Genomic DNA, 25,347 nt, shown 5'->3' with positions numbered 1-25,347 from the left:
AAGTTAAAAAAAAAGCCCAAATTTTGAGAAAACAGTAATTTATACAGTAATTCACTAAAATGGACATATCATCGATTTCTTGATAAAAGTGACCAAGTCCAAAATGCAAAATTGTTGGGAAAAGGCATTTAAAGTTTTAATGTTCTATCCAAAGATAACTGTACTTCTTTAGGTGTTAGTAATTAGTTATTTTGAAGATAAATGTGCTATGTTATTAGTTTTTAATATAAAATTATGTCTTAAATTTTCATAATGCTTGGAAGTCTTCAATGTGATTTGGTCACTTTTACCAAGAAACCGACGATATATCTCAGCCATTTGTAAAGATAGATTCAAAATTGTTATAAAAGCGCGTTCTTAAAAATGTCTCGAGCATAATTTTGAGCGTGAACTTTCAAAATAATTTTAAGAGCAACTGCATTTTAAGGATGAATTTTATATGTACTTGTTTTATAGAAATATGGAGGGAAATTTTTCAAATGCAACAAAATGACAAATTTCTATTCCAGAGGAAAGTTTCCTAATATCCTCCGGAATGTAGGTATGTATCAAATATCATGCACGAAATTACGTGAAATTGCAATCAAAATTTAGTATCATGTTAAAATTCTGTGCACTAGAGCTTTAAAAAATGTCATATATGCACATTAAATTTTATGTAATGTATTTCTCACACAGCCTATCAAATATTATGTTTAGAAGGGGTTCTTTTTTAATTAACTGGTAGTTTGCCACATTTAACTATAATACCTATTCTGCACCTAATAAAAAATTATAATTCTACTCCTCCTCAACAACGAATTAGTTCTTCGGGGCAATGTGAATGTGCGACACGATTTCTGCACATAGCTGCTGCAGAGTCTTTCACTATCATCTCCGAGATAAATATGAAGAGCTTCATGTGAGTTGTTGAGTAAATAGACACAAGTGACATGGCTGAAAGTCAACAGCCGAGGGATTTGTGTCTGTGATATAAAACGAACTCACGAGCGAGACACGACCAGTTGCCGCCATGAATCCGCTCCTGGTGATCGCGGTCGTGTGCCTCCTCCTGCTGTACCTGTACCGTACGGCGACATGGAGACACCCCAACTTCCCTCCAGGTGAGTGCACAAAGGTGGAGGCTAAGATTTTTTTATGAAAGACATTATAGGGTACTTATATCTCGTGGCGTACTTCCTCCCTGTTTCCTCTGAAATGGACTTTTCCATACCTTCAACTGGGGTAAACTTGACCATAAAAGTAAATTAAATTATGATATCAGATACGCTGAATAATATATTTTAAATAATTGTTATTATCTTAAGTAACAAATATGGTGATATCATAGTTCTTTTTTTATGATCAAGTTTATCCCACTTCACAGTAGCTATATTTGCAGTTTCCACACATAGATCTAGTTTTAACTTATTGCCCTATTTATATGATTAATTCATTCATTCATAGTGCTCTGCCCAAGGACAGGTCTTTCACTGCAAACCCAGCATTCTCCAATCTTTCCTATTTTCTGCCATCCTCTTTGTCTCCTCATATGATCCATATATCTTAATATCATCATCTGATATCTTCTTCTGCCCCGAACTCTTCTCCCGTTCACCATTCCTTCCAGTGCAACCTTCAGAAGGCAGTTTCTTCTCAACCAGTGACCTAGCCAATTCCTTTTCATATTTTTATTTTATTTTTAGTAGGTTATTTTACGACACTGTATCAACATCTCAGGTTATTTAGCGTCTGAATGAGATGAAGGTGATAATGCCGGTGAAATGAGTCCGGGGTCCAGCACCGAAAGCTACCCAGCATTTGCTCATATTGGGTTGAGGGAAAACCCCCGAAAAAACCTCAACCAGGTAACTTTCCCCGACCGGGAATTGAACCCAGGCCACATGGTTTCGCGGCCAGACGCGCTAGCCGTTACTCCACAGGTGTCGACCTTTTCCTTTTTTTCTGATCAGTTTCAGCATTATTCTTTCTTCACCCACTATTTCCAACACAGCTTCGTTTCTTATTCTGTCTGTCCATTTCACACATTCCATCCTTCTCTATATCCACATTTCAAATGCTTCTAGTTGTTTCTCTTCACTTCGTCTTAATGCCTATGTTTCTGCGCCATACAATGCTACACTCCACACAAAGCACTTCACTAGTCTCTTCCTTAGTTCTTTTGCCATTGATATTCTTCTTTTTACTTCTTAGCTGCAGCTCATGTTACTGTTTATAGTACACCCCAAGTATCTGAAACTATCCACTTGTTCTACTGCCTGATTTATAATTCGCAAGTTTACCTTTTTTGCTTTTCTTTCTATGACCATGGCCTTCGTCTTGTTGGCATATATCTTCATCCCATACTGCTCACAGCTGTTATTTACCTCCAGTAGCACATCCCTTATTATCATCTCCTCTTCTGCTAACAACGCCATATCATCAGCAAATCTTACGCACTTTATTCTTCTTCCTCCTACTATCACTCCTCCCATATTCTGGAAACAGTTCTTCACTAAATCCTCCAAGTAATGTTGAACAGGGTAGATGATAAAGGGCATCCTTCACTTCCTTCTGGCATTTCTTCTCCTATCCTGACTTTGACTCGTTGTTTCATATAAATGTTACTGAACATTTATACTTAATTTACGAGTACATAGGCCTACACTTGTTAATATGACGTGTGAACAAATGCACACATACATTATTATTGATAAAGAAATTTTAATTAATAAAAAAGTACACCTATTTACACTAATTTAAGCTAAGTAATTAACCAAGTTGTCTTTTAGGGTACATTTTTTAGAGCTTATAAAAATGGAATATTTTTATTTTAAAAATATAATTCTCAGATTTTTTCTTCAGCAATAGTCCTAAACCCTACTATTCAGTTATTATCTTTAGTCTTGAACTCAGAGAGACAGTTGTATCTCCTTTCTCCTCCCCCCAAATGACGTCTCTCATTCAGATATTTGAAAAGCACTAATAAATTAGAGCTCGAATTTCTTCACCCTACTCGATAGTGTTAAGTGCCCAGCCAGTTTATTTAAACTTGAAAGCAATATGAACAGAATACATCCGCGGCTAGTTTCTCAGGCACTCTCACTTTCCTACAGGTACAGACAACCGAAGAACTTTATAGGGTAATTAAACACAGTTTTCTTTTGTAATAAATTTAACATTATTTTGTAGAACTTTCATCTGGAGCTTAATAGACAAAACTTAATAAGCTTACTTGAGAAAAGATAGAAAATACATAGATTCTTCAGTGCATAATAAAATTATTCAATAGTTGACTGATTTAAAAAAATAAAATATAAATACAATTCTAATTGAAGGGTTTTGAGCCATACATGACTATGCCACAATATCACATAACTTAAGTTTCTTGTATTAACACATCATCTTATTTTAATCACCTGTGAAATAAAAATAGTTTGTAGAATGAAAAGTACCGAAGGTAAAAAAAATGTGGTTTGGATCAGAACTTTTCTATACCGTTATCTTAATTCCACAACCTCATAATTCTCTCGGATGTCGATATTCACTTTTTGCGTGTTTTTTTAAGTATATCCACAGAACCATATACTGATAAAACAGAGAAGTTTAATTTAGAATAGTAGCGCTAATATTGGGCTATTACAAAAGTACTCAACTTCTCTATGAATGCAAATACTTTCAAAAACGCGAAAAAAGTGAACATCTACATCCGAGCGAGTTACGAGGTTTTCGAATTAAGATAACATTTTGCTTTGTGAAATAGTAGACCTCTATGAATTAATATTTCGACCCAGCACTGGTTTCAATATCAAGACTCCTTTCCACAAAAACTAGCTGTCACAACGTAAATACTAGGGCCAATGCGAGAACACTGCAAGCTCCTGGTTGGACTATGTTCAGAGGCTAATCAAGCCCAAACCTTTTCTCATTTGGAAGACTGTGTAAAACTCATTATAAACCAGTAATGTTTTTCAACATTCACCTATTCTCATAAAATTTTAATTAATGTTAGAAGCCTTTACAGTGGACTTATTTATTAATGGTCCACACCTGTGGAGTAACGGTCAGCGCGTCTGGCTGCGAAACCAGGTGGCCCAGGTTCGAACCCCGGTCGGGGCAAGTTACCTGGTTGAGGTTTTCTCCGGGGTTTTCCCTCAACCCAATGTGAGCAAATGCTGGGTAACTTTCGGTGCTGGACCCCGGACTCATTTCACCGGCATTATCACCTTCATATCATTCAGACGCTAAATAACCTAGATGTTGATACAGCGTCGTAAAATAACCCAATAAAATAAAAAAAAGTTATTCAATGTGAATTTGGTGCAAAATTAATTAAACATAATTATTGGAACTGTAAAATTTTTAGGCTAAATAAAGTGATATATCTAGGGATGGGTGATGTGAACAATATATTTTTTCATCCAATATACACAACGATACTACATATTTATCAAATCGTTTCAGTTGGCTTTCTCAGTTTTACAACTTTCACACCCGCTCCCAATAATGCGCTAACAATTCCTTCACGCAACACTACACTATTCTGTATATCTTTCACAGTGTTACTTCTTAAAGATTGGAATTCCTTCCCCTCCCTAACCTATCAAAGATTGCCGAGAGCTGTCAAAATTAAAAAATAAATTGAAAGTTCATCTATTAAACAATCAAACGCCCCACTATCATTTAAGTCCACATCTGTGGAGTAACGGTAGCGCGTCTGACCGTGAAACCAGGTGGCCCGGATTCGAATCCCGGTCGGGGCAAGTTACCTGGTTGAGGTTTCTTCCGTGGTTTTCCCTCAACACAATATGAGTAAATGCTGGATAACATTTCACCGGCATTATCACCTTCATTTCATTCAGACGCTAAATAACCTGAGAAGTTGTTATAGTGTCATAAAATAACCCAATAAAAACTATCATTAAACGATCAGGCGATTTGCAAAATTGTCCTTGTCCATCACAGATGATTTTCCACTGAATATGAAAATCTTGTAACACGAGATATTTAAATGTTTAACGAAATGAACCTTCTTCTGGAGTAAAATTACAATGAAATTAATTATTTCCAGACGTTTTATAAATATTATCCTGAAAGTTACAGAGTTATTTGAAATAATATTATGCAAACTAACTTTCAGGTAAAGCTCCCTTTAAAGTAGACTTGAATAAATTCAAGGGTAAAATTATTCCGGGGTCGGGTATCGGTGCACTCGATGAGAGTGTCTGGCGTCTTGTCAGCCTACTCGAGTTATGTGGATAAAATGGGAAAAATTAAGATGGTGTCGGGTGAAGTTCCTGGGTAGCTCCGTTGCTAGAGTGTTGGTGTGCTAAGCCAAAGGTCCCGGGATCGATACCCGGCCGCGGAATAATTTTTCCCTTGAACTTATTTGAAATAATGTTTTGGAAAATGGCAGTTTTGTAGCAAACCAGAAGTAAAGGAGAGTTTTGATAATAAAATCGTCGGATTAGGATAATTTTGTAACAGAAAAATCAGTTTCAAATTTTATTTATTAATATAATGTTCTCCAGGTAGGTGTAATTTCTTAATGATATCTTTAACTGTGTTTATCTTTGTCTCATATATTTTATAGGATCTATCGTCATCTCTGTTTCCTTTAGGAGAATGTCCAGTGCTTAAATGTTTTCTGTGTAAGTTTTGGACAAAGTTGAATATTCCCAAATAAGACAAGAAGGTTTTAGCACAAACACTAGCCTATCTTTATTGGTTCTTGTTTAGTTCTGACGTAGTTGACTAACTACTACTTGTTTGCTGATATTTTACGGGAACTGTGTGGTATCTTTGCTCGAGATGTTCTCTGTGGAACGTTCCGTCAAGTGTACTCCAAAATGCAACAATCTTGATCTACTTTGTTGGCATTTGCATGAAAATAGTGACTGAAGAGCCGAATAGCTTGCATCCCTAGTCTTCCATACTTGAATGTCGTCTTTTTGTGTCTGCACTGCAACATTCTCGGCAGTGATTTCCATTAATGTTTCACTTCTGTACTCTTTGATAATGAGAACAATTCAACCACTGATCGGTGGGAAGGAAAAGATCAAATTTGCAGTGCTTCGTGAATAAAACACAAGTACAGGAAAATGAGAGTTTGGTTACAAAATTAATCAATGGAAAACGGAAGTTGGAAAGAGAGAGAGAGAGAGAGTTTTGCAGCAAAGATCAAATTTACAGTGCTACATGAATAAAACACAAGTACAAGACGATGGGAGCTTGGTTACAAAATTACTCAATGGAAAACGGAAGTTTTGCTGTGCAAAGGGATTCGGAAAGGGAGAGAGAGAGAGTTTTGCAGCAAAGACTAAATTTGCAGTGTTACATGAATAAAACACAAGTACAAGAAAATGAAAGTGTGGTACAAAATTACTCAATGGAAAAGGAAAGTTTTGCTGTGCAAAGGGATTCGGAAAGGGAGAATTTGCAGCAGCACTCGTATTTCACGGCAAATATATTATAGGAAAGAGATGTTTTTGACACAAATTATCACCATTTCTAGATGTCTTATTTGGGAGTATTCAATTTTGTCCAAAACTTATGCAGAAAACATTTAAGCACCGGACTTTCTCCTAAAGGAAACAGGGATGATGATAGATCCTCTAAAATATATGAGTCAAAAATAAATGCAGTTAAAGATATCATTAAGGAATTAAACCCACCTGAAGAACATTATATTAATAAATAAAATTTGAAACTGATTTTTATGTTTCAAAATTACCCTAATCCGACGATTTTATTGACAAAACTCTCCTTTTCCTCCGATTTGCTACAAAACAGAGTCGTATGAAGACTTCCTTTTTTCTTTTGTGGAGAAGGACAGTTTTGCATATCACCTGCACAAATGTAAAATATTATTTGTCTACTCATACTTTTATCTCTTTCCTCTTTTATTTTTACTATCTGTGTCCAATTACCAGGCTTAATTATACAGACCTAGCTAATTACTGAATAATATCATTTACGTTGAGTGATTTACTTGAATCTTTTTAATCTTTTTAATTTAATGTCTTGTAAAATTGTTTTACTACACCTGTTTTATTATTATTATTATTATTATTATTATTATTATTATTATTATTATTATTATTATTATTATTTCATTGTTTGTAATAGTTAATTATGTTTGAATTGAAGAGAAAGCCTGAGGGCCTGAACTCTATCAGACGAATAAATAAATAAATCTAAATCTAAAACGAAGATTTACTTCCTATTATTTTCAGTGTGTAGTGAATGATTAATAATTGTAAACGAGAATATCATTGGGCATGGTAAAATAAATGAATTGTTACGAAACGTTTCAGACTGATCAGGTGACACACATGCCATCTCTTAGCAAATAGTTCTGCTTCAAAAAGAAGAAATTAAACAATAAGCTTAATTGTTCAGCTTCATGCCACACTGAGTTCAGAAACCACCTAATTCTTAAGAAATTGTCAATGTTAAGACAATAGGCCTGGCTATGATTACTCAAGGAGCTCCCTTGCATATTTTCCACAGTCTCATCACTAAGGCTAGGATTTTGATGACCTATAAATCATGAAAAAATGTCTTAAAAACAATGCATTTATGGCCTAAAAATCTTTCAAAAATGCCCTTAAAAATGCCCTAAAATTGATCTTACATAATTAGCTTAGTAGGAAAAGTGGTTTTGTACTACTTAATATTTAGACTAGTAATTAAATTAAATTCTAGTGCCAACATTTAAGTTTATTTAATTTTACATAATTTTTATAAGCAGTACACTTTAATTAATTATTTTACCTGATGTAGTTTCCATGTAGTCCACCACAAGGCCACTCTTATCTGGAATTAACAGGTATAAAGGAGTGTATATTGAAGGGGTGGTTGGACTGATCTATTACATGGGGTGTACTACGTTAAAATGGCAATATTTGTGTAGAAAAACGATTAAAATATTATACAAAATAATGGGTATTAATGGACAAAATATATAGAGAAAATATCGAAGGATATAAACATGATTTACATTAATAATGGGGATTTATGGTCAAAATTAAATGAAAATGCCTAAAAAATTACTGAATAAAACAAAAGATGCTCTTATGAGTTGAAACAGGCAAAAAATGCAAAACAAATGCCCTAATAAATATGTCTTAAAACATTCAGTTTATCACATACTTACTTAATTACTTACTTACTTACTTACTTACTTACTTATTTACTTACTTACTTACTTACTTACTTACTTACTTACTTACTTACTTACTTACTTACTTACTTACTTACTTACTTACTTACTTACTTACTTACTTACTTACTTACTTACTTACTTACTTACTTACTTACTTACTTACTTACTTACTGGTTTTTAAGGAACCCGAAGGTTCATTGTCGCCCTCACATATGCCCGCCATTGGTCCCTATCCTGAGCAACATATAAATACTAAAGCAGCTATGTTTCTGGCTTACTAGAAAAAAGATGCAATTTCATTAGAATCCTAGCTCTATTCATCACGGTATCTCGTTTGTTGCAGGCCCCCCCAGTCTCCCTGTTTATGGAGCATACTGGCTACTGCTGCTCACTGACTGGAGATACATCCACAAGGCTATAGAGCGCATGCGTCGAAGATATCGCGCCAAAGTGCTGGGCTTCTACCTGGGCAATGTACCCACTGTGGTGGCCTGCGACTATGAGAGTATTCGCGAGGTGGAGTCGCGACCCGAGTTCCTGGGGCGCATGGACACCGTCGTGGCGCGGGAGCGTGGCCTGGGCAAACTCCTGGGTGAGCAACCTTCTTCAGCGCAGTTTCTTGAAACTGTTGATAGCGAGAAACTCCTGAGCGAGCAGCTGTATTCAATGTCTACGCGCAGTTATGTGAAGCGATGTTCTTCAATCTGGTGGGTGGGCAGTCAGTAACGCTGTTAGCTTCAATAAGGAATGAGGTAAGGAGGAGGCCAAGCGTTTGATAGGACGGGAGGCAAATTAATTGTTACTCCATAATCTAACGAAGGCTGAATTTGAATCACAGAAAAGTGAAAAATATGTCTGCTATAGAGCGTATTCCGAATCTCAGCGCTGAGCAATCTGATGGCATCACGGTGCGGTGTTCCGAATTTCAACGATGACGTCATTGATGCTCCACCGGTGTCGCACCGTTTCCATCAGCTTGCAGAGGTGGTGGCAGTCTCCATCAGCCGCCATCAGTGAATCTGATTGGTTCTTGTATAGGGATGGAATTATCAGACGAATGACATCGTGCACTGTTGTGTCATGGCAGTGTGTTCTGCTGTATTGTTTGTAATAAGCACAACGTAAAAACAATAGGTTAATGGCTTATGAGCGAACATGTCAACGGACCAGTTATTACTACCGGTTCAAGAAATAAATTGTTTATGCTCTCTTTTCTTTGAATGAAATGACAGTAGCCTACGGAAATTTCGAAAAATCTTGCTAGCGTAGCACAGACAACAACTTATACAGCCGCCATGATAGCTATCTAACCTTCCAGTAGTTTTGTTCCTATTTCGCTGCAGCGTGACGTCATCGTTGTCCACCGATCCCATGAGATTTGGAATACGGTGATACTGACTTATGGTCCGTTCCTAGAATCTGTAGGGTAACTTTGCGCATATGGGCGGAGTGAATGGGCGAAGTCTATCTGTACCGGAGTATATTGCGGGAAGAATCAGCTCGAGACCGTTAAAGGGTAAGATGCTCGTGGTAGAAGGTAGAGTAGAATTCAGGTAGATTGATCGCTTCGTTCAAGCAATGCCTCCCCTGAGCGGTCATTGGCCCTAGCCCTCCCACATGTTACTTGCGCAGAGGTCTTGTTTCGTCTCTTTACTCTATAGATTCTAGGAACGGAGTAAAGTTTGTTTACCTTACTGCAAGACGATCCCCCCCATTATCGTGAGCTACTGCAAAGACATCATTGGCTTCTCCAACACTTGGGTTCAATGTTCGATAAGTTTTGATTCTCTTGAAGAAGGAGAAGATTCTTTCACAGGCATCACTCGACACTGGGAGAGTCAATGCAATCACGGCAATTTGTGTGTTTTCTTAAATCAAATTTTAATTTCGTGATCATTGTTGCGAAGTCAGTAAGTGTGTTTACATCATTAGGCACATTCTCTACGGTATCTCTTGGAAAAATTAAATTTCAACATTTAGGGTCATTAGGTCAGATTGATAGAATGAGGTGAATGGAAGAACCTTTTCATAGTTCGACAAATTTATTCAAGTAGGAGCAAATAGGCTACATCAATTCCTTGGCAATACACTTTCATTATCCTGAAACCTCACTGAAGCTTCTATCCAAGACGGAGAGGAACAGATGTTGCCGCAGAGAATTTTGAGAGATGCAAATCGGAATGGTTGCTTTTTTGTAATAAGGATTTTTTTTATCTTGTGGCTTTCTAGATCTTTTATCGGGCAGACTGTACTAATTCAATTTTTAGAACATACTTCTTCTGCCTCTTGATATATTTTCTGATGGAACTCGATTTCCCCCATTGCTTTGACCTCCTCTAATTTAGAATCTGTAGGTGTAAATGTATGAGTCATATCAGCATATTTTGCCTGGAGACAGTCTGACAACATCTTTGTTAAATGAAATATTCGACAGAACAGGCAGAGAAGATAAACAGACTAAATTGTAAATCAATTTGATGCAGCATACCTATTGCATCTGAATGTTGACATGTTTGTTCCGACAAATTGGTCAAAGAATGGTAATAGCACTGATGTTTTCTTTAAGGTATTCCAGGCTCGATTGTAATCGGTCCATCTGATAGGAATGAGCTTCTTCAGTTCCATATATGACCCATAGTTCATTTCTTTTTCAAGGTTACGAATTTTACTTGTACAATGGATCTAAGCATCAGTACACATAATTGTAAATACTAATACAGAGCCTTCAAATAGACGTTCATCCGTGAGTATGAGGCCGGCGTGGAGGCTGGAAGCACTCTGTTTGCTGGCAGAGTCCGATATTCATAGCCCTTTAAGTCAAGCGCATATTTTGCTCATGCAAATTACAATAACCATCTACCTTTGTCAAAGAAGATGTTGGAAATTATGTCCTTGTGCCTCCACACTTCTCTCACAAGTTTTAAAAAAATATCCATTAACATGCGTTAGTTCTTCTTCTGAAATTTCTGCAATTTTCCTTGTTATCTAATGAACAATCATTTTTTTTAGAAAGTAAACATATTTCGATATAATAAATTTTCACTATAACTATAGGATTTCGTTACACTGGTACGGTGCGTTCGAAATAGTTTAACGCGCCGTATTTTACTGTATCATGAGGCGAGGTTTCAGAGAAATACGCAACAACAGGACTCGTTCTAAGTCTCACTTGCTTCTTGTAGGTTTGATCTTGGCGGACGGCCCCTTGTGGGCGCACCAGCGCCGTTACATGCTGCGTTACATGCGAGACTTCGGGTTCGGCACTCGGTCGGTGAAACTAGAAAGCCTCGTGGAACAGGAGATGCAGGATGTGATAGAAGTTCTGCATGGCCGCAAGAAGGATGAGGGCATCTCCAAGGACGGCCAAGCCCTGGTGCCGGACCTCTTCTACCACGTGCTGCTGAATGCAATCTGGTCCATGTATGCTGGTGACCGATTCTCCCACAGTGACCACAGATTCACGCGCTTTATTGCTCAGCAAGGCATCGACTTCATCCGGGCCACTGGCCCCACAGGAGGCGCCCTCGTGCTCACCCCCTGGCTCAGATATATCCTCCCTGAGAAGTCAGGTTTCTCGGAAATCAGGAAGACGAACCAGCAGTTAGTAAATATCATCAGAGTAAGTAATTGCAGCAAACTAGTTTTCTCTAATTTACTGTTCACCCGCACAAGATATTCTGTTTATCATATCAAGCTATTCACTATCATAACTTTGTTTCCATGTAGTATTTACGAACGTACAATTTTCATAACAGTTTTCTGGTTCATTACTTTGAAAGAGGAAGCAATATGTTCTTTCAGTGACAAAGTCGAGCAGGAAGTTAATGATTCAGTTCGCTTCCCTTGCAGAAAACAATCCATGAGCACAAAAATACATATTCGGAGGACCACATGAGGGACTTCATCGACATCTACCTCAAGGAAATGAAGGCAAATGAGAACAACCCCGAAGGCTCTCCCTTCTCTGGTAAACACAGCTTCTTTTCACTAGCCACTGTTAGGTATAATTCATTTTTAAGACTATGATCATAACAAAGCCACAAATTTGAAGCAGATTGTTCATTTAATATTTCAAATATGGGATATGTTTAAAATCTGAAAAAAATACAGGTATCCGATAACATTCTAGCAGAATTAATACAACAGAGTGGAAGCCATAGGCGGAATTATGGGGGGGGGGGATGGTGGCACTGCCCTCGAACTTGTCTGAACTCTTTTTTTTTATTAACGTTACAAAATATTGAATTCAGAAGAAATATGAATAACATTGCACAATGCAGAAAAAAGAAAAGTGATCTCGGTATAATGTGTAAACTTAAAGACGAGATTAAATGAAATAAGCTAATTAAAGTCTACATTTCATATCATATCTTCAGGAAAACTTCGTATAAAAAGTTTCTGTTAGCATTGTTACGTAGTTTTATTGATGTATAAGTTATGTGTTTCTGTACGAGAGAGAAAAAGAGATTGTTTTAAATTATGCCCTATTATAATTTGTAGTAGATTTACAGTTGAAGCCCTATACAACTCGGTCCGAAACATAGCGGATATGGATGTAGGCCTAACACTGTAAGAAACATGCCCCTCGAAAATACCTTTAAGTAATCATACCCAGTGAATAAGTATACAATGTTAATAAATAATATTTTCAAGTGACACAAATATTGTTTTCAATAGTAGAGTTAGTGTGTTGTTTAAAAAGGGTGCGTCAGCGGTTATGGCTATTTACACCCTTTTTCAATAGTAAAGATGCAAACTCCGTGCAGGATCAAGTAAATTCTGTATAGCGAATAGTAACTCAAAATATTGGTTAGAAGAAAATAAACTCCTAATAAAATTTAAAAAAAAACTATATATTTATATTTTTTATTCACAGTCTCAATACAATGATTTGCATTTACATATAGATCATACACCTCAGACTTAAAAATGTATGACAAAATTTGTTTGATTTTCTAATATTAAAATGTATTTTGTCTGACAACATGAAATTGATTGTTTTGAGTAAACAGTTTACGAATTACGAGACCTAACCTAAAAATGTATTTTGCTTGATCACTTGAAATGATTAGTATGAATTCCGAAAACGAAAATGTGAAATGGTATTTCTATCGATTACCCAAGGGTATGTATCACACGAAATATGTTATATTTATTTACACTTAGCCTACCTGACTCTCATCTTGAAATTGTAACCAAACACAAAGCAACACATACAATAACTATTATCTATTAATATTAATGCTGCTATTAATTAATTATCAGTATGTTCAAATTTCACTAGCTTCCAGTAATGGGCTCAGAAATCTAGAATAATTTGAATTTTCAGAATTTAAACTATTGACAATTTGTGTCACTGCTACCAACATAACAGTTATAAAATCACTACCAGTTGTAGTATTTCTCAGTATCGAAATTCGAAACAAAGTTGGTAAAATAAAATTCAACCTGCAAACTAGAAAATCACCATATCTAAACCAAGCTCATCAGGTTGATCAGGAAAAGAGGGCCATTTATGAACCTTGTATTCCCTACTTTAGTGCCAAGTATAACATCCCTCTCTTCAATTGGTCAGTGACAGGTTTATTTTTTGGTGCTCGGAGTTCTTTACCAAAATTTACATATCATTTTTTAAAACAATTATCAATATCATCTTTTGAAATTCAAAAAATCATCTCGCAAATTCTCAAAGATTCCCTGCAGATTATACAATTTCATTTATACCACTCCGAAGGCCTTAATTAAGGATGTGCTAATTTTACATAAAATCTTTTATTTATAAGTATAATTTTATAGTCATCTTTTAAGATTTTATTTTATAATTGGTAGGCCTAATCAATGGTGCTTAATTATTACACTTTATTTTTATAACAATATTCATATTTAATTAATTATATTTGTTTTCTATTAATTTCCGGATCCTCGTGGTCATCCTTAATTAAGGCCGGATGAGTTTTTTTTCTCTGTCTCTCTCACTACCATATGTAGTAATGGGAGAAAAATGGTTAGGTTTCACCCTAAGGATATTAAGTAAACTGACCCGGACTATATGAGTGGCGTAATCGGTCTTGTGTACTTACTCATATTAAACAACTTCTAAATACATTTTCAGAGACTTACAAGATTTTGCTTATTGTTACTGCAATAATTTTATTTTTTTTTTCCTATCGTAGCCGTCATATTTATTATTTAAATTTAGAGTCAGACCTTTTCAAAATGAGTTTCATTTCCAGTATTTTGAAAATTTTTGTCTTAAATTACTAGAAATTAAAGGTATTAAAGAAAAGGACAACATTTAATAGTAGTCTTTTTTTATTATTCATATATCATTGTGAATCCCCAATTTAATAACTCACGAGCCGCCACTGATCATGGGAATCCAAAATCCCTTAAGGCTGCATAAGACTCAGCAAGCTACCTTACGTCTTTCGTATAATGAACACAGCCTGCTCCTTCCAGGTAAGCTTACTTAGAATAAATAATAGTACTATAATACATTTGTGTCCACACCTGTGGAGTAACGGTCAGCGCGTCTGGCCGCGAAACCAGGTGGCCCAGGTTCGAATCCCGGTCAGGGCAAGTTACCTAGTTGAGGGTTTTTTCCGGGGTTTTCCCTCAACCCAATACGAGCAAATGCTGGGTAACTTTCGGTGCTGGACCCCAGACTCATGTCACCGGCATTATCACCTTCATTTCATTCAGACACTAAATAACCTAGATGTTGATACAGCGTCGTAAAATAACCCTACATTTGTGTAGGGTTCTTAATCAGTTATGGTATATATCTTTTGAGGAACTTCCTCCGAAACAACTAGGCCTATTATTTTTTAAATTAAAAATATTAAAAACTATTTTACAGGTACCAGTTAGAACACCATTTGGCTAAGAAGATTTTGAGAGAAATGAGAACGGGATCAGGTTGATTTCGAAAGATAGAGATTACTGTTGAATACAGTAGGATAACATTTGCATAGTTAATTGAAAAATAGTAAAATAGCAATGAAAAGATTGTGGAAGACAGGGATGCGACAGTTTAAATGTTTTAACAGAGTTGGATAATGACATCACTATGGTTTTCAAATAGCGATTAATATTAGTGTATTTTTTAAGGAAAATTTAGTTGTAGACTAACATTAGAATATTCTTGAAGGTCAAAATTACGACATTTGTGTTATTTTGTGAGGGAAATGTGAAAAAATTAAATTAAAATTGGTTTCAAATAAAAGATAATAACATTGTGTTTATATTCAAAGATGAGTTGTGTCGAATCTGCTTGTTTGCAATATTTCTGTACAGGACGAGGTTTATTGGACATATTTATAAATATTTCAGAGGAGCAGCTGCTCTTCCTTGGTTGGGATCTGCTGGTGTCCACGGCAAGCACCTTAACCGCAACTCTGGGCATGTACGTTGTGTACCTCATGAATCATCCAAACGTGCAGCTCAAGATCCAGCGAGAAATCGACGAGGTGGTGGGGCGCAATCGACTTCCCCATCTCAATGATAGACCCAAGTAAGTGTTCAACATTGGGGTATGCATTTATCTTTAGTAATCTCACTAGAGGTTTTGATTTATCTAGAGAAAATCAAAACTTGAGTGGGATTTAGTTGACTATTACACGATTAGAAGAAAGTGTACCAAAGATTAGAAGAAATAAAGTACTTTAATACAATAAAATATTAATTGACTTACAAAAATATCGTACTAAACTATCTTAAAAATGTATTATTGTATCATCTCATCATTACAAATATTCCGCTAGATGTCAGTAATGTGTTATGTTCTGTTGTTACCAGTTGTACCAACTATACAATCTTCATTGAACTCTATGGACGATTACTAATCAAGAGGGCTTTGTAGATTTAGTTTCATTTTTATTAAAACAGTTGCATTCCACTTCACTTATCACTGTAAAGCTCTGATACTTGACTATCCATAATCTCATACAGTAGGAGCTATAACATAACCTAAATAATATAAACAAGATAAATGATGGAAAAGTTTAATTAAGGATGTTGAAATAAACATGAATCATTTTAAAGGTACATTTATTGGGCGCTGTCTTGAATCACGAAGTGATTACATACGCTTATCATATTACTAGATGTACCGACATGTGACATCCGTGCATGAATTCTGCATTATCATATGGTGAAGAATGGGTAGAACGGGGAAAAATTTTCTCCGGGACCGGGACACGAACCCGGGTTTTCAGCTCTATGTGCTGACACTTTATCCACTAAGCCACATTTTCTCCGTTCTACTCATTCTTCACCATATGATAATGCAGAATTCCTGCACGGAAATATCATATGTACTTCGGTATATCATAGTAATATAATTATAGGAATGTTACACGTAAGCAGTGTTGAGTACACCAAATGTAAGAATTTTTTTTGTTTCCTTCAGTGTTAAAGATTTAATGTATTGAGGTAAGGATTTGATAATGTTGAAAAACTGTTTAATTACGAAGATTGTATTTTATGTGATAGCGTATTAAATACAGATGAAGCTATTACTACTATCTAAAAGCCTTCTCAAAGGTACAAAAAAATAAATAACAAAAATATAATTAATAACAAAATGAATGAATAAATGTCTTAATAATAATAATAATAATAATAATAATAATAATAATAATAATAATAATAATAAATCTAAACAGTTAAGATTACTTATTTAAATACTTAGTATGTGTCATGAATGATCATGACATAAACACATTTATCTTTACTCTTAAAGTTATTGTAGTGTTTATTAATTATAAATTATTGTAGGCCTTTAATTAACATAATTAGTTTATATTTACATTTTATACAATTATATTATTGCCATTATCAATCAATGCAGAGAACTTAAATTGTAGACTACAACGAGAGAGTGAAGTAGGCATCAACAGAAATATTAAAATGTTCTTTGTTAATGTTTGAATATTACTTTAAATGTTTGTGAGACGACACAGAAACTAGTGAAATTCCATAAGTACGCCTCATAATTGACGTGTTTTCTATTTCGATAAATAAGATAAATTGATGAAGTCAAGAAACTGCTGTAATGGAATTGAAAACTGGCAAAGTTGTAGAAGTTTTACGGTTTTTTCCCGATTGCAGGATGCCCTACATGGAAGCCTCCCTGCGCGAGGTCATGCGGATTGTGTCAGTCTTCAGTCTGGGCATTGCACACAGAGCCTTGGAAGACACGCATCTTTGTGGCTACTTCGTGCCAAAGGTAAGTGTATGCTTACTTCTATGACGTGTGTTGTGGGAGAAAGACGTATATGACACAGCTTCTCTCTGACGCAGAACTCCATGGTGCTTACGGGCCTGTACAGCTACCACAACGACCCTGAGGTATGGGGAGACCCCCAGGTGTACCGACCAGAGCGATTCCTCGATGACAAGGGGCAGCTCAAGAAGGACATATCCCTGCCCTTCGGAGCTGGTGAGCCTATTCACTAACTTAATCATAACCAGGGCGCGGGTTTTGATGACTAAAAAAAATTACCCAAAAAGTTATCAAATGACCTAAAATGCTGAAAAAATACCTAAAAAAATATATGGGGTTTGTCAATATTCCGGTTCAATTGTGCTACACATTATCTGGTACAGTAGAAGAGGCAAGACCTGACATGCGACCTTATCATGTGCAGTCACCAATGGGTATGGAGGTGGAAGATAGGTTTTAGTCTGAGATGAACTTCCGTGTCGGTAGATACGTATAATATTAACCATAATGAAACAAACTCTCTTTCTGGTAGTTCATTCTTTCCTCTCGCTCAGCTCACATACCAGATCTCGCCTTCTCATCTCTATCTTGTTAATTTCATGTGAAATCAGACGATACACGTACAGAAGTGGCTGATGAACATATGGAACAACTGGATAATATGCACGGCAGAGCAATGTCGATAGTCGACGTTACTCGCTGGCCACAGTCACCGGGCCGTACCGAGCCGTGCCAAACAAAACACAATCGAAATGGTGGTAGTAAAATTCGCGACTATATTCTTAAATAATTCACTGCATTAGTCAAGTGCAAGACTTCTGGCTTCTGTTGCATTCAAACAATTAAACATACGATAATTTGGTCCAGGGACCATCCGTTTTTGATGCAAAGATAATTTGTTTGGCTTGTTTCTTAAATAAAATTGCGAAATGGCGTTCCTGTGCTCAACATTTAATAAAAAAAGAAATATAGCAAAACTGTTTTGTCTTGAGACTCTCATCTAAGTCACGTAATAAGTCACGTAATCTGCTTCAATATATTTGCGCAAATATACCTTGTAGGTAACAGTGGTGCTATCTCTCAGTAATGTTCAGAACGAAGGAGGTAGAGAGAGAAAAGAAACAAATTTCTCCCTCCAACGACGCCAACGACGCCGTGTTGTTATGTTGGCGAGATTGTGTATTTAATTAAATTTGGTGCTAAACGTAACGGCACGGTTCAAAGATACCGTGGGAATTCTCCAGTTTAGCGGAACATATAACAAATTTTATAGGCGAGTATTTTTAAAGAAGCAAATCATAACCTCTCTTAAAGTGCAGTGTTTTTTCAATTGAACTTATTGCTGTTAATCAGTCCCTTTTTTAGTTCACTTTACGTTAAATGAAAGTCCTCTGAAAATGCTATAGACGGAACCAATAAACCAATTTTTCATAAAATTACAATGAGCTCATTCTGCACATGTACCCTTCTTATAATAAACGTTGTAATCCAGATATTTAAAATTTGACGTCTGCTTAAAAATTTTAACATCAACTACAATTTTTGAGCTCACTGGGTCCTTTCCTTTAAAAGTCATTATTTCCGTTTTCGTCAGTGATGTATTAAATATAATATAATGACTATAATTAAACATGACACAAATACAAATATACAAAACCTGGAACTTAATTTTAGAAAACTACGGGTCGAGGCAACTTCAGCTAAAAGAGCCATTTGCAGCGTGTAAACCCGACTGCACAAATACTTGTAAAATTGTAGAATAGACTCCTCATCGAATCATCTTGAAGTCAAAACATGAGACAGAGCAATTCCAAAAATTCATCAGTGCAATAGTGATAGGCCTGTTTATTTATTCTCATAATCCTTTATTCGTCCTTTCGTTTGACCACTTATGTATCCACTCAAGTTATCAATTCTCTTAGTTCTGTAACCACTGAATCACTCATACATTTCTTGTCCAGTCGTTAGCTACCGCAGAATTGAGGCGAAATGTTCCCGGCCACTTTTGATAGTATCTCTGATTGAGGTTCTGGCTGATGTGTGCATCTAATATCAGGCAGTACATCTCACTTGACGATATGTGTCAGAGGAAGAACAATTGTTTGTATGCATCTGAATTCTGTTTAGTGTAATATGTAGCTATCGGCGATGTATGCAATGGAAGGGTACAGGAATTGGCCATCCTACCCAATTATCTCCTGGCTTAGTTGCCTCATGAGTGATGACTTATTGGTGTCACTTATGAGGTTCAGACCTGTCTTCGGACAGCTGACAAAACAACAAAAGTTTTATCTCACGTAAAGTCTGTCAGGGACGATAGAGAAGCCCTTTTTTTTTTTTTTTTTTTTTTTTTTTTTTTTTTTTTTTTTTTTTTTTTTGCTAATATCCCTGTGGGGCTCCTACAGTAAAGCGTGCGGGAATTTCAGCTCTTTCGTTCTCATTTTCTAAAGAAAAAAAGTCTCCTCCGAGTAACAGATTTGGCGGTTTTTATATCATTTTACCAGGCTCTAGCGTCCATATTCCTGAGATTGAAGAGTTGTCCTTGGACTGCTGATTAGAATTCGGGGACTTTTCTGCCCTACATACATCGGCTTTCTTCTCGCTGACCATTCGGCGGAGTTAGCGGTGAGAATGTTCGTAGAAGGATAGATTATAACCTTGGACTTCTGTTTGGGATTCCGATTTTGCTGCTACCACGTCCGACGTGGGTCACGGGTGAATACAACAGTGCACCCCGTTCCTCTATAGCGCCATTAGGCCTATATACCTACGTCATCCATTTCGCTACAACTCCAACCATATAATCGCTCCTCGTCCAGCCAATATTTTTTGGTCTATCTGCCCAGTATCTTATTCACTTACTCAAGCGCCCACTAATGCACTTTCCATTTTTTCCTGTACGATCTGACAATTTCGAACTATGTTGCAGGGAAGCGTGTGTGTGTGGGTGAGACATTTGGACGCCAAAACATGTGGCTGATCCTTACTGGGCTGCTGCAGAGCTTCACCTTCAAGCCAGCACCAAATCAGAAGCTTCCAGACCTCAACACGGTGCATGGTTTCCACCAGACATCACCAGATTTCTGGTTCCGTCCAGTGCCACGGGCGTGAACCTTTGCACAAGTAACAATGGTTATTAGAGGAGAAAAATTCGCTCCGGCGCCGGAGATCGAACCCGGGTCCTTGGTTCTACGTACCAAGTGCTTTAACCACTGAGCTATGCCGAAGTTCAATCCATAGCACCGGATCGAATCCCTCTCCTCTAGTGTTTTTTTCCCTTTGTTGCCTGACTCCAAGTTCGACAATAACCATTGTTACCATAACAGATGTATTCTGTAGGACCAAAAATTAATCTTTAGGCTACGTAGATCGCCCAACAGTGCATAATACTGTGGAATCTCGGCCACTAAGTCACTCAATTGAGTGCGCTCCTTGTATAATGGTAATTGACTTAATATATGTCAACATATATGTCGAACTTATACTTATACTACATTTATTTAAAGGGTAAGATACCTAACAGATAATGTTGCTATCCGAAACTCACGACAGGAGCCACAGTTCCTCACACCGGCTAAGGGCTTCTCGTCCCCGGCCTGTAAATTAACAACCCGTCTCGTCCCCGACCTGTAAATTAACAACCCGTCTCGTTCCCGGCCTGTAAATGAACAACCCGTCTCGTCTCCGGCCTGTAAATGAACAACCCGTCTCGCCCCGACCTGTAAATAAACAACCCGTCTCGTCCCTGACCTGTAAATGGACAACCCGTCTCGCCCCGACCTGTAAATAAACAACCCGTCTCGTCCCTGACCTGTAAATGAACAACCCGTCTCGTCTCCGGCCTGTAAATGAATAACCCGTCTCGCCCCGACCTGTAAATAAACAACCCGTCTCGTCCCTGACCTGTAAATGAACAACCCGTCTCGTCCCCTGCCTGTAAATTAACAACCCGTCTCGTTCCTGACCTGTAAATAAACAACCTTTGTCGTCCCCGACCTGTAAATAAACAACCCGTCTCGTCCCCGGCTTAAATATATTTCCAATTTCAATTCTCATACATCGACTATTCGTATGTACACGACTGGTGAAATGTTCACGAGGTAAACCAAGTCTCTCTGCGAAACATGGCGATGTGTGGTTGTGTTACTGCAATTCTGCGTTTTTGAATTGCCTGTATCAGTACCTACTCGTCAACCACACGGTACATATACCGATATCTGCGTTTCTGTATTTTCTGTACCAACACCTACTCAACACATGTCGCAACTGAATGGAATCTTGAGTCAGCAGGGTAAAACAATTCTGTGGTAAATAATTATAAATTTAATATGCACAGACTAATGGCTTCAGGGGAGACAAACTGGCGATGTGTGAATCGGCAGTGCAAAGCATCTTTAACCTACTATTGGAGGGAATATTTTGTCTTTACTTGGTTTCACCTCTTCTTACACACCATAGACGAGTTGGGCTATAGGATTAGCCTAACTCGCCGAGAATTAGGTGGGGACGAGTTGAACTATTGCATTAATGCACCAAAAATTACGTCGGGACGAGTCGGTCGATTCTGGGACGAGACGGACTATGCCCCCTCGCACTTCCTTTTCTTCATGTGCTGAACACAGTGTGTAGTCTAACAATTCGAAACAGATACTGATCTCACACGTGTCTTACACCAATCTAAACTAGGCTGAGCTTTTCGAGAGTAAAACTCTTTCTACATTTGAAGCAATAATGAGAACCCTGTGTTATATCATTTATAGCCTTCCTGTATTATTAGAAGTTGTTAGCCCTTTATACGTATGAAAAATGTGTAACAGTTTCATTAAAATTATGTAAAGAAGCTTTCATCGCATTCATAATAAGTAAATAAATGCAAACTAAATAAAATAAACTGTTTGGGATGGATAGTAACTCTGTACTATAAAAGTAGGGCTGTATTAAATTTACATTTTATTAGTCTTATTAACTGTATGCCATACCGACTCATATTTTCCAGGTTTCGGATCTCTTACCACCCACTTTAAGCACTGGTACAGAGACAAAACTGAGACTAAATTACCCATTGATCTTTATGTGAGATTCCTTATTTCAGAATTATAGTGCAAAGGGATGTTAACAATTGAAGATCTAACTTTATAAAGAGATTAAGTACCAATTTTTCAAATTGTTTTTATTCAAGGAACATTCATATGAGAATGTCATACTAAATTGTCTTTGTCATAGCTCAAAAGACGATATTGGAGTTATCTCAACATGCATTTCGCCGTGTGTTTTAATCAGTATCTCCTAAAGTTGTTTTTGGCACTTAGCGCATTTGGAATGTTAGGTCTTCAGTAGGGACCCACAAGCTATTGAGTCTCCTTATAGTGATTTCAGTCAAGTGTGGAATTACCGCAATGCTACCTATCAAATAGAACGGATCAGTTACTTGGTCAGTCAGTTCAAAGGACTTCTATCTAAGGGTTCGCTTGATCATGTTAAATAGTCTAAATAACAGAACTGTAGCAACAAATTGAATGTACCTGTGAATGTGAGTTGAACATTTTTTTTGGCACGAATTTGTACCCTGTTTGTATTAATCGTTCTGGGCACTGCAAATCATTCTCATAGAAGTATCAGAGATCTTTGAGTCCTTTAAGTAGGCTAAAAAACTGGACCATGTCCAGATTTTCACATTTACAGAAAACTCAGATTTTTGTTCGTGAATGAACAAGTGATGGCTAAGGGAAGGGAGATCATGCCTTACCCCTCCGCCCTGCTTGTGTATTAAGGGTTTGACTCGCGAGTCAAGAAATACGGACTACTAGTGTACACGTACGGAAAGTATTTTATTTTATTAGTTGTACATTCAGCAACATCAGAAATAAAATAAAATTATGAACATAAGTAAGTTTACATTTCAATCCTCCTGTTCTTCTTATTGTTAAGTGACAGAATTCTGGAATAAAATTGGGCGATATCCATTTTGTACATTTATACTGCAAGAATGTGTATAGTATGTATCTTGCATTTGACATCACATTAAACCACAAAATTGACTTTGCATTGAATATTTTGGTTATGGTTTCATCATCTTCTTTTATAGAAACAACAACCTTAACTTTATTACCCCATCTTGCGATACTATGTGATTCTGATAGAAGATGTGGTACATTGGTTTTATGTAAGGAAAAAGTTGCTTGAGATCCTTAAATTTGGCTTCTGTGAGGTTTCTTACTTTTGGGTATAAAGTACTGGCCCATCCCTCTTTCCAATGAAGGGAGCCCTTCTTTCACATAGCAAAGTCAACACTCTTTCAGACTTCAATGTTACCCAACTGTATTTGAACTTCAGTAACATTGGTTGACTATATTCTATACGTAGACATTGAGTTTGTAACCATTCTTCTTGATATATAGACCCTACAACTTCCTAACAACCAGCATACCATAGCCTACGACATACCCGAAGGCCGTGAAATCTATCTCTTTCCGTACAAATGTAATACCACAGTCTAGTATATACAATCACGAAGCTTGATTTGTGAGGGTGCTAGGAACAATAGACTGTGCTGGTACTATTTCGCATTGTCTGTAATGAGGCGATATTAGCGATCCTAGTGGTTAGCAACTATCTATGGATGCATATTTACTACGTATTGAGCTTCGTGACTATATACTAGACTGTGGTAATACTCTTCCGTCAGTGACATCAGAAGTTCGCCATTGCGACAGAACGAATCAACAATGTTATTCTCCTTAAAATATAATTAGCTACATTTAGGATTCTGTCTAAAATATCTTGAATGAAACACGTGCGAAACTACATTTTTAGCACTCGCCGTGTTGTCCACCGAACCTTCGAGTCATTTCGAAACTTGTTGCAGAAATAGCTATTATAATTATGATTATTTTTATCCCTTTATCTTTTAAACATTTACAAACACATTTTGTAAACATGTCTACATTACACTTTTCAGTTGCAACAAATAATTTTGCATAATGTTTTTTTTTACATTTATGGTTTAAGAGTAAGACGTATTTTAATACTTTAATTAATAATATATCAGTTTAAGTAATGGATATTTTGCATCGCTGTTACAAGACTAATAAATTGGAGTTAGAAGCATCCGCACAGATTCTGACTACCGATATCATCGTAGTTTGTGAGAAAAGCTGTTCCCGTCATCAGAGAAATTGCAACTGTAAAATACCCTACTGCAGCAAGAATTTGGAGAATCACCGAGGCTCGTTAAGAAGACTATTCAACAAAGCCAGAGGAGATTAATGCACTGGGTCCAGTAGCAAGGCTCTCAAATTTCTTTCCAAGACTCCGTCTACTAGACTAGGACCTATACCCTTTACATCGAAGGCAACCGCTGAAAGTGGAACGCCGTTAAAAGTAAAGTATCATTTTGAAATGGTGAATTTTCCACCACACCTGAAGAGACGTTGAATGTTCTTATACCTTAAGAAATGCCTGTACGGTCAGTATTTTCACAATGGCAGAGATACAAACGGCTGTCGCACACTGATTTCGATCCCAGGCGGCAGACTTCTACGACACAAGGATACTTACAAACGTTGATCCCACAGTATGACAAATGTCTCAATTCCGATAGGGAATATGTTGAAAAATAGCTCAAAAACTGTTGTATCTGTTCCAATAAATTGTTTTCTTTCCCTAAACTGCCACAGAGATCTTACTTTCTGGACGCGCCTCGTATATTTCTATACTTAGCGGAGAGATGGTGGGGTTCGAACACACGATCATTACTAATAATATTCAAAATCTCATTCTCTCAAAACTATAATTTGGTGCTTTTCTCTTAACCCCACCGATAAAGTTTCTGTCTTTCGTCTCAAATTCATAAGATCTTTAAATTAATTTCAGGCTTAAATGGAAATCTTTCATTCTTGCCTATGAGTACGGAACTTAATATATCTTCACTTCGGTTTCGGTGTATGGCTTTAGCAACGACATTTTTGGCAAATGT

General features: G+C 36.8%; 1 protein-coding gene across 1 annotated transcript; it reads left to right on the top strand.

Moving 5' to 3' along the window:
• The first annotated feature begins 946 nt into the window (after positions 1 to 946).
• Positions 947 to 23,420, top strand: LOC138703550 (probable cytochrome P450 304a1). Its single transcript, XM_069831510.1, has 8 exons — positions 947 to 1,103; positions 8,490 to 8,738; positions 11,329 to 11,765; positions 11,996 to 12,113; positions 15,479 to 15,659; positions 17,258 to 17,375; positions 17,450 to 17,588; positions 20,302 to 23,420. Exons 1-8 carry the CDS (start codon positions 1,013 to 1,015, stop codon positions 20,481 to 20,483), a joined length of 1,515 nt encoding a protein of 504 aa, XP_069687611.1. The 5' UTR covers positions 947 to 1,012; the 3' UTR covers positions 20,484 to 23,420.
• The last annotated feature ends 1,927 nt before the right edge of the window (positions 23,421 to 25,347 follow it).

Source organism: Periplaneta americana, chromosome 7, assembly GCF_040183065.1.
Source record: "Periplaneta americana isolate PAMFEO1 chromosome 7, P.americana_PAMFEO1_priV1, whole genome shotgun sequence".
In the NCBI taxonomy this organism is placed as follows: domain Eukaryota; kingdom Metazoa; phylum Arthropoda; class Insecta; order Blattodea; family Blattidae; genus Periplaneta; species Periplaneta americana.
The sequence above is the reverse complement of the archived record's forward strand: the minus strand, read 5'-3'. Positions and strand labels throughout refer to the sequence as shown.